The sequence below is a fragment of the Wasmannia auropunctata genome, unplaced genomic scaffold (genome assembly GCF_000956235.1).
Source record: "Wasmannia auropunctata unplaced genomic scaffold, wasmannia.A_1.0 LD335236.1, whole genome shotgun sequence".
NCBI classification, from domain to species: domain Eukaryota; kingdom Metazoa; phylum Arthropoda; class Insecta; order Hymenoptera; family Formicidae; genus Wasmannia; species Wasmannia auropunctata.
This window is the reverse complement of record NW_012027654.1, coordinates 6908-18823: the sequence shown is the minus strand read 5'-3', so window position 1 is coordinate 18823 and position 11916 is coordinate 6908. Positions and strand designations below refer to the sequence as shown.

Below are 11916 nucleotides of genomic sequence, written 5' to 3'. Positions count from 1 at the left end.
AACGGACGAAATAACCGTGTGTATAATAATTGATACTAGATTTTGTACAAACATTTTTGAGAGCCAATCCAGTTTTAGGTATCAAGAGTACAACGGGGTTAATATAAGCATAGAGGGACAGGTATTTAGAGACTGTTGACTGGCGTCCGGATATTCACTGGCGCAGCCCGACAAGAAGAGTTATGTCATTTCGCAACAGCGAAATATACGGGAGAGTTCATGATCTTGTTTTCCTTTGAGAGAGAATCGGCGAAACTGTGTGCGCGCGCGGCACGAGAGCGGAGAGCGAGCACAAAAGGCAACCGCATAGTCGCATTATGCCGAGCTAATGATAGCTCGCCCATCGCACTCTCTTACCCTGCCCCCGCGTGCACACAAGGGGGGCAACAAGTGAGTGGGTGGCAACGGACGGTGGAAAGTTACACTAAAGTTACCAACTCCCTCGGACGCAACCTTGTCGATATTAGTAGGGAAGTTGCGCGCCAACAAACTGTCGTAACTAGCGGGAGTTTTCCAAAGATCTACCGTCCGCAGCCAGCCCCACAGCGTAGAATCGCTCCCATTCCTTCGTGCGTTCATTTGAAATCGTTACAAACTTCGTCAAACTATAGAAACTTCTTGCACGTGAATACGCAAATAGTTAGAGTACTTGATAGGAAAAAAAAGGGAAGTAAAATAAAAAAATCCCGAGCGGCTTCATACTTCCTTGAGAGTTTCTCGATAGCTGGGCGTTTCGACGCACAGGAATTGCTACGTGTTTTTAGTAAAACTGAGGTTTTTCTCCCCAGTAGTTACTTCTTAATTCGTAGGATGTACGATCGACATTTCAGAATGTGTAGGCTATTGTTATGATCTTTGAATTACCGCTATCGTGAAAACGTGAAAAGGTTCTTCGAGCAATTTTCAGTCGGTTTTCCTGCGGATTAAATTCAACTAAACAAGGATAATGTATCAGTAAGTTACGCATCCTCCGAGTTCACTATCTTTCGCGGAAATGTTGGAAACAGTTTGCAAGAAGGAAGATAACAAGAAAACTGCAAAGAGTTTATCAGACTCAGAAAGAAGAAACTTCGCTTTTTTCGACTTTTTTATTATTATTTAAATTAAGCTTGCGTTATAAAATGTCCTGACGTTGTTAGGATTGTATTTAACTTGAAAAGTGTTCAACAGCGGGCACATCTGGCACACGTAGAGCTATCCCTCATCGAGAATTCAAATAATTTTCTCTGCTAAAGATGTTGGAACATAAACAGTTTTCAAGTTTTATAATTAAAATTATTTTGTGACTAATTTTAATTCATTGTGAATTCAAATAATGTTCTCAGCTGAAGATATTGGAACGTAAATAGTTTTTAATGTTTATAATTAAAACTATTTTGTGACAAATTTTATATTTTATATCTTAACAAAATTTTTACTTGAGAGTATGAGATTATTAATATTTATTATTAAAAAAACATTAATATGAAACTTAATCGAAATCACGAAAGTATAAACTATAAATAAATTTTTAATAATGCCAAATGCGATCTGAAGCGAATCTTGGTACTTAAATATTTATTGTTAAAAAATGCAATGAAAAATACGTGACGCGTAATTAAATATTAATAAAAAAAAATTTATGCAATTTTTTACTGTTTTACTGTATTGAAAATCAGTACTATTTTGTTTACCATATTACCAAACACCGTGTGTGTAAGACAAAAATAAATATATAATTTTATAAAGTATCGATTACCTGACACTATAATTAATGATATCGCGACATATTCCACGTTGATCCTTCCTCTGACCCACAAGACAAGTAAGAACATTTCTGGTCGGAAAAACTAAAATACTGGCCATACCAAAACGGTTGAAAAGTAAAAAGCCTGCGCATCTCTCGATGTGTCATTCATCGATGTTTTATTTATCGATGTCTCCTCTTGACAGGATCGGGGTGGAATTATAATGGCCGTCAATCATGATTATCAGTAAAATATTCACGAGCAATTTCTTTTTTAAATGGTACTGCGAAACCCAATTCTTTAATTCTTTAAATAATAAAAAAGATTGGAATGTAAAAATTCAAAAGTTGCCTGTTATGTATCTTTTTTCTAAATTGTATTTTCTTCTAATTATCTTAAATTTTAGTTTTTCCTTTTATAAATATTTGAAATTCTTCTCAATTAGCTTTCTATGTATCTTTTGTTAATTGTATCGAATTTTTATAAATTTTTTGTAATGTTGTTAAAATTGTATTGTTATTTCGAAACCGTTTGGTTTTAGTAAATAAACAAACTCTGCAGTTTATCTGTTGCGAATCTGCTATTTATCTCTCCGATTTATTAAACATAGTAAAAAAACTGGTTATTAATCTCATAAATACATATTAACAAAAAACTGGTTATTGACGGAATCTCATGACTATATATACATTCGAACAAATTACGCCTGTTTAAAATGGTTTAATTATTTACATAACAACTTGATATGCTTGACAAAATAAAATAACATATACGAAAATATACGAAACTGCAAATATAAAATGCAAACAGATTTATGTGCTAATTTGCAAGGTAATTACGTTTGAACGTAAAGATAAAGGAAAAGTATATAAATTAATAATAACAACACAGAAAGCTCATGTGAGCTTCCTTTAAGCTCATGCTTCCAGCTTAGCTTAAGCTCTATTTGGATATCTTACATCTTATTATCTATTTGTAACAATTATCGTATTAATAACAATTAACAATTATCAATAAAATTATATCTCTGTACGATAAGCAACTTGGCAGACAGTTATTGTGCCTATCTCTTCGTTGCTCTTCCGGACTTGAAGAAACTTCGGAAGATCTATTCTCATCCGGAGCGGTTATGATTTCAGCTGCGATAGCTTTTCTCTGTGTACTTTAACAAGTTTCAAGTGATTTACAACCGCCAATATAACAATAACTAGCGATATCTTCACAGGAAATTTCATTTTTCTGTTACAAGATACGAAAAATAATAAATAGTTCGGGAAATTGAATTTCGCAAATATCGTTACGCGCATATATTTCTAATATCTTATTTTTCTCATTTTTTCCTATTTTCTTCTTTTCTAACAGATGTGTACATGCGTATTACTATTAATTTCTTCCTACATTTAAATATTCCATCTTTTCAATCTTTTCGTCAGATTCTTCTTTCTTATTTTTTAACTTCTATTAATTTTTTCAAGTTGTTTAACTTTTTCTTGACGCACAAATTTATGTATTTCTTAAGTTCTAGCACGTAAACAAACTCTATAATTTATCTGTTGAGCCAATATTTACTTTCCTTCATCAAGTCTATTTATTACGAACGAAATTGGTTATTAATGAAATTTGACGATCGTTTCTGAGAATATATATTAAAAAGTTATATTGGCACTAACTATAACACTTTTATAAAATAATTAAGATCATAAATGCCAACACGGTACAAAGCGAATTTTGGTGCTTTCATATATTATAGTGTAAATCTTATAATTTATAAAGATTTACTTATTAAGACTTTTATAAAGATTTACGTGCACTAGAAATATACTTAATATAAAATTACAATATTATCATTAATTTAAATCTATTCTTCGTAAAAAAAGTTGAACAACCAAATAAGTTTCAATAAAGTAAAAAGATCGAAGAAAAATAATAATATGATTAAAAATATTAAAATAAACAGATATTTAATGAAAAAACTTGATATTACTAGAAGTTAAAATATTGATATCTTAAAATAATATCTTATAATAATGAAAACATCTATATATAAGATTTAATCAAATTTTAATGACTCTATTATAAATTTATAATATTCAATATCTATACTGCTTTCTGCACTTATCTTTTGTTGACTTTATTAAAATGTTTTTATTAATTTTATCAATTATCTTTTTTATTATTTCAATAAATTACTTTGGTTTCAATGAATGAACGAATTTTGTTGTCTGCCTATTGTGAATTTATATTTTTTATTTATATTTTTCTGATCGAGTAAGTATTGACGAAAAATTGGTTACTAATGGAATTTCACGACCAAATTCAACAAGCGAGAAATACGGTTATTCAAAAAAGTTCAGTTATTTATATCTATATAATAACAGTTATCAAAATTGAATAATTAACGAGAGACACTATCGTGTCTCCTGATTAGTTAAAAATTAAGTAAGATCGAAAAACTAATAACTTTTAACTTAATTTAATTAATTTCATATGAGTTAACTTTTAACTTCAATTAATTATTTTGTAAAATATATTTCTAATTTTAACTTATTAACTTTATCTAAGTTAAAATTTGTTTAATTTTTGTTAACATCTATTCTTCTTTTAATAGAAATTAAAAATTAGACATGACGTGATGCTTTGCTAGTTGCATTTCCTTTGAATTTCAAAAAGAGAGGAAAAGGAAATACAGTCGAACCTCGATAACTCGAACCTCTACAACTCGAAAACCTCTATAAGACGAAAATTTTGTTCATCCCCTTCCGCTTCACTGCGGAAAATCTCTATAAATCGAAATAAAACCTACCTTAACTCGAATTATTTGTCAGGCATTTAGATATACATTTTACCTCTGTAACTTGAATTTAAAGTAGCCAGACCTCTACAAGTCGAAGTTTACCTCTATAAGTCAAACTTCCATTGTCGCTACCTCTATAATTCGAAGTTGTAGCTATGTGTAACCGTGAGTAATAGCTTGGTATTTTGTTTTATGGTTACATTTATCATATGTATGCAATAAATAATCAGTTAAATATTGATTTTCTTCCTTTAAAAGTCGTTATAATTGGAAAATTATAAACTCTCATATAAAGCCTCCGTAAATCGAATTTTCACATGTTAACCCTCTTTTACTCGAATTTCGATAAGTCGAAAACTCTATAACTCGAATAATTTTTCTAGTCTCTTGAGATTCGAGTTATCGAGCATGGTGTTATCGAGATTCGACTATGTAATTCCCAAAGTATGTATCAACAATAACATTCGAATAAAGATTCACGCGTTACGCATCGACCTTTCTCAAACATTTCGTCTTGACACATACGTTATGGCTATTTAGTAATATACTTTCTAAGGTACTGTGCGGACGAATAATGACAGAGCAGACGAATAAGGAAGAAAATTGGATACGGAAATATTGTACTAAAGTAGGGCATAAGCGCGAATGCAATATTTGTCACTGTGTTAATACACATGATTTATACATGAAAGTACACTTATATCGTGAACATGGAATATTTCATGACGAAGACGTTGACCGAAGCAACTTGGTACGGCGACATTTTACAGAAAAAGAAAGATATGCTCCAATATGTAAGCTCTGTGATAAAGTACTTTTATATGGATATAAAGAATATAATTTAGAAAAACACTTGATATCTGCACATCCGCAAATAATGAAAGAAATACGAAAAGAAGTAGAACATATGTATCACATATGGTATCACAACATTTTGAATTTGGCACAGCAAGTCAAATAATTAAATGCAAGATTTGCAGTAGTAGGCATAGCATGTTTAAAGTAGACAGCTTAGTGAGACACTTGCTTAGACATGGCATAGAAGAAAAACTTGAAGAAAATACTGTGGGAAATAACATAAACGTAACAATAAATCAATCATTAACGGAAGAAAATAACGTCGATGCATCTTGTCATCATACTTCTACATATTTGAAAGATCCAGAAAACTCGAAGGATTTAAAAATGTAAATTTATGAATATTTATGTTTTATCTTTCTGCAGATTGCACATACGCACGCACGCACGCACATATACAACAAGCATGTAAAAAATAAAATATTTAGAATTCGTTTATCATAAAGTTATAAAATATTTTATAATAAAATACTTATGATATTTAAAATATGTATGTAATTTAAGATACGGTGCGGACGTAACACCACAGGAGAAGAATATGCAAGAAAGTTGGATATGGAAATATTGCACTAGAGTTGGACAAAACGATAGCAGAAAATGCAATATTTGTGATCGTGATACTGATAGTTATTTACTCACGAGAGAACACTTATTTCGTGAACATGGAATATATCATGATGAAGACGTCGATCGAAGCAACTTGATTTGGCAATATTTTACAGAAGAAGAAAGGTATACTCCAACATGTAAGCTTTGTAACAAAGTGCTTTCGAATGGATATAATGAATACAATTTAGAGCAACACATAATATCTGTACACCCACAAATAATGAAAGAAATAGGAAAAAAAATAGAACATATGTGGGTATCACAACATTTCACATTGAGCATATCAAATCGTGAGATTAAATGCAAGATTTGCTGTAAAATATATAACATGGTTAAAGTAGATTCCTTTACAAATCACTTGCTCAAACACGGCATAAACGAAAAAATCTCAAGAAAATACTGGGGAAAATTACACAAACGTAACAATGAATCAGTCAATCACTGAAGAAAGTAACGCGGGCGCATTTTTTCATCAGATCCGCAACCAGTAAGAAATCAAGAGCATTTACAATGTTAAATTTATACATATACTTTATCTTTTATCAAATGATCAAATACATGCATACACAGCAAACATGTATGAAATCGGATATTTAGAATTTGTTTATTATAAGAAGTATAAAATAATTGACTTTGAAATTAAAATATATATTTTATAAATGCCATAATTAATTGAGTTAAATATTCCTACTTACAATTAATCGAAATAAAGGTTCGATAATGGAAATTTATTATCATAAATATTTGTAATTTAAATACTCAAGATGTGCATTTGATTTACGTAAATTTTTATATTTATTTACTTACAATAAGCATTCGTGATATTTCATTGAGTCTAGAGATTCGATATTTAAAATATTTAATAATAATCAGTTTTTGTGTCGGACTGTTCATAAAATAATATACTCGATTTGAATTGTGTCGTTCTAATTTCACAAATTTACATTCTATTTTATTATTGCATTACAGGACGACAAAAATATTTTTAAAAATATATTCAAACTAAAGTAAGTGTTTCTTATTGATTAATTCTGTGTTACTGAATCCGAATTCGTAACCGTTTTGCTTGTCAAGATTTTTAGATAATCAAGGAAAATGATGAAAAAACTGTGAAAATTGAAAGAAATATTTGAGGAAATAGCGCAAACAAATACGTACAATATTAAAATGTGATCACAGAACTAATTTAAATACGTTTATAAAATAACATCATGTACTATGAAATAACATATAAAATTATGTTCTCGATTGAAAAACTGTGCACAAATTTACGTTATTATCTTATTAATCTATTAGTTATATCTTATTCACATAGATACTCTATTTCGTTAGATATGTTTACAGCAGAGTTCTGGATTTTAGTAAATTTTTAATAAATTTTAATAAATTTTTGATAACAACATTAGTATAGTAGTCTTGATGTTCTAAATCTGTAATTGATTAACAAACATATGCATTTGACGACGAAAATATCAACTTTTCTATAAACATTTAAACAATTATTTGTTATGATATATAATTACTTACATATATTAATATACATATAACATTGCAAATAATTGAAATCTTTTTGCATTTTGATAACCGTTACTTTTCATTATGCACTTACGTAATACGTATTTATATTAAAGGTATAAATATCCGAGTAATATAGTATTCAAATTATTTAAAATATTGAATTTTATTTAAATTCGGATATTTTAATTATTTGGATAATTTGAATATTTATGTTCTAATAATATTACATGAATATAGTAATAATAATCTGATAATATTATATAAATATTAGTGTTATTGGAACATAATTAAAAAATTTGTTTATTCATACTATTATCTATCAGAAAGGAATGTTTTATTGCAAAACATAATGTGACAAAATTATCTACAGTTAAGGATTCTTATAGTTTAGTAAAATTAGATATTTTGTTATATTTTGTATAAAAACCCTTAGATGAATTTATATATCTAGTATGTATTATGTACTGTATTTATTTATGTATTTATATATTTATGTATTTATTTATTTATGTATTTATGTATTTTGTTAGTATGTATTTTCTTATCTTATGTAAAGTACATTATGTAAATTTATAAAAGGAATTATACAGTATATTCGAATTGTACAATTAAAAAGCTATTGACGAAATATGTTTATAAATATTATATTTTTATTATTTCAAATGATAATTTGTGGAATAAACAAAATCGACGCATTTTTAAAAAGCATTTTTTAAAGAGTGTGGTGGATAATATATTTAAATCACTATTAATCTAGACATATCCCAAGTCCCAAGCAACACAGTGACAATCAAAATACGTTTAATAAATGTTAAAAATTGTATAATAAACATATAAGGGAACTATGAGCTTTTAAAATTCGATGCGTTTGTTAAATTTAATGAATTATAAACATTTTTGTATAGTAAAATTTTTATAACATCTATTTTTTTATTAGTTAAAAATTGTTTTTATGCAAGGCATTTCGACAATTTAATGAACATATCTGCTTTTAACGTTAATATTCTTCATTTAACGTTTTATGCATAATAAAAATGTGTTTGTTGGACGTTTCTTTAACGTAAATAGCTTGCTTTGCATAAATATTGATCATAATGGTTCATATTTGATTTGCATTCTTCTTGTCTGTCAGTTTTATCATTTGCATTAATTGATGTAGAATAATTATTTATATTAAACCAAATTATATTTTGCCAATTTCTGAAAGTTATAATATTCAAATCTATTCTAACATTTAATTAATCAAGCATTTAAATCTTACTATTTAAATATTCAATAATACATTTCAATAAAAAAAAGACATCATATCAAGACTAGTATTTCCCGTAGTTTTTTGAACGCCGAATCTGAAATAAACTTCTGAAAACAACATCAGCATTCTTAATGTCTCAAATAAACTATAACAGTTGAACGAACATACACGTTTAATGATTAATGTCGCATTTTTTACAAGTATATAATATTATTTGTTTTATTAATACGAAATTATTTAAAATAATATAGTAAGTAGTTGAGTATCTTTTGCATTTATACAGGGTGACCGCTACTCAATAGTAAAGCGCTCGTGAGCAGATAGAGTGGGCCAAACTGAATAAAAAAAGTTCTCTATCATTTTGCGATCTTCGCAATAATTATCGAGATATTAATTTATAAAGATCGCCGAATCTGAATGCGCGGCGAGATACGCTCGCCCGCCGTGGACCGCAATCGCCTAGCGCGCGGCGCGTGGTGGGGGTAATTGATTTAGATATGCCACTACGCGATCGCCTAGCACACGGCGCAAGGTGCAGGGGATAATCCATAGCCGCGCGCTAGACAATCAATTACTCCCAACACGCGCCGCGCGCTAGGCGACCGCGGTCCGCGGCGGGCGGGCGTATCTCGCCGCGCGTTCAGATTCGGCGATCTTTATAAATTAATATCTCAAAAACTATTGCGAAGATCGCAAAATGGTATAGGACTTTTTTGTTTAGTTTGGCCCACTCTAGTCTCTCGTCTGCCCACGAGTGCTTTATCAATGAGTAGCGGATACACCATATAGTTCTATAGGCGTTCTTTTATGTAATCTTACGTAATGTGTAATTTTAGCGCTATAAATATCTCGAGTAATACAATGTTCAAATTGTTCAAAACAATTGCTACTAAAATTACTACTAAAGTTATTACTAAAATTCTGTCATTTTAATTACTCAATAATAATTTGGATAATAATTTGGATATTAGTTTCCGAAAGACTAAATTACACAGTAAAAAACATTTTGCGTTTGTGTTAGAAACGGTCCACTCAAGTTTTTGTTAAAATTTTGTGCTAACACTTTTAACATATTCGAGGATTAATTTAACATAATGTGGTTATGTTATTTAGTGTTAAATTGATATCCAACATTTTTTAATATAAAAATAACACAATTTATGAGTTAATGAACAAATAACATAAAAGTAATGTGTTTTAAAACATATATTTTAATATAAATGAATAAAATACGTGTTAATTTAACATCATAAATGTTAATTTTATTGAAAAAATATGCTTTCACAGTTTGCTTACAAATTGTAGTCAAAGTAGCTTACAAATCAGTGTTACATATTTTTTTATAATATTTATATTATTTTCTAATATATTCATCTTACGTTAAATTAAGACAAAAAATTAAGTAAATCATTTGGAACATGTGAAATGTGTTAAATTCAACACAAAGGAGGACGTTAAAAAAGTCCGATTTTTAGCCTCGTTATCTGCAAAAAGTTGTTTGTGACCCACATGTAATAGTAATAATAGTTTTATATCCCAGAAATGCATGGAAAATAGATTTTTTAAACATTATATCACGTCTCCTTTGTAAGTAGAATTTTCGTAGATATATCACGTGCTGAAACTTATATGATTAATCGAATTTATTTCTAACGGATTAAAAACATTTGTGGCGATAAATTTTATCACGTCACTAATGAGCATGATTAGAACTGATGCTCTTAGGAAAGACGTTCAAATTTCGATTTTGCATGGCACAAAATACATACATACAATTTTAAAATTTCGTTACAATTAACCTGGGTGCGAATTCGCACCAAAAGTTTTATATCTTTTGAAAATAAAAAGAAAAATTAAAACAAAATGTGTGTTTCTCAATGTAAAATTTTCTGACCAATCGATTGGTAATATTAAATTTTCGAAAAAAGAACGTAATTGTTTTTAAAACTTCGTATTAAACAAAACCATTCAAAAAAGACATATAGCCTTTACGGGTTAAACACGTATATTACATAACGTATATAATTATAATAAAAAATAAATAAAAACGATTTTTCTAGCAGCAACTCGTAATTTCAATATTTCAAATATAATTTATCTTAAAATTATGTGTACACGATAGTCACTAGTATAATTTTATAAATTTTTTAAATTCTCTATATAGAAATTGCGATTATATACAATTACATACGTCTGTCGCAAATACTTGGCTATGATAAAAAATTTATATAATCGCGACCTTAACTAAGAAAAGTTGTACAAAAGCGACTGAGAAGTTGCGAAGTTGTTCGAGTTACGTCGGTTGCAATCGCCAACCACCAACCAACTAACCAACCAACCCTTCTATGTCGGGACTACTTCCCGAAGCCCACTCATAATTACGAAACTTAATTTGCAAATAACGATTTAATTGGCTCTTGAAGACTTCTTTAAAGTTCGTCTATCCTACGTTTCACGTGCACGCTTCTTTCAAGATTTACAAGCAGCTGCTAGAGAAGTAAAATGTTATACAATAAGAATAGGAAGGCCACGTTTTTTTAGGTCAGACTTTACTATATTTAAACAATCAAACAAATAATATATTTAAAGCAGATTGCTTTTTATTTTATGAACGATTGCCATTTTATTTAAAAATTGAAAAATATCCAAGAATTAATGACATTTATTACTATACTTTTATTATAGATTAATAATGCGTGGCGAATGTCTAAACAAATAATTCAATAAGTAAATCATAATTCATTTGACTCAAAAACTTGGCTTCATTTCTTAAAAGGATGCTGAAAGGTCAGAAATTACCAACAATTGCAGTTGGAATGATAACTTCGAAAATACTGAACGGAATTAAAATCGCTTTTACAGGATTGAAATAGACATAAAATGTAAAGGGGCGAGCTATTTTTTTGTAGTAAAAACGACAAAAAATTAAAAAAATTACCTTTTTTCGGATCGTACAGCAATCGTAACCTATCACCTGACGTAAACATTTCATTGGTATAAAAGTTCTGTAGCTCACACAAAATAAGTAGCTCGCCCCCTTCGGATTACAGGAACAAATAATACAAAACCTTTTGAGCTACGATTGAAAGCGTATAGAAAAAGATTTATCGTTCCAACTGCAATTTATGGTAATTCGCACGCTTAGCAAGGTAAAGACA

At 29.1% G+C, this 11916-nt stretch overlaps 1 protein-coding gene across 1 annotated transcript; it reads left to right on the top strand.

Moving 5' to 3' along the window:
* The first annotated feature begins 5490 nt into the window (after nt 1–5490).
* Nucleotides 5491–6433, top strand: LOC105457416. The gene is made up of 2 exons (XM_011702068.1): nt 5491–5708; nt 5884–6433. The coding sequence occupies exons 1-2, from the start codon at nt 5515–5517 to the stop codon at nt 6431–6433; spliced, it is 744 nt and encodes a 247-aa protein (XP_011700370.1). The 5' UTR covers nt 5491–5514.
* Nucleotides 6434–11916: the final 5483 nt, after the last annotated feature.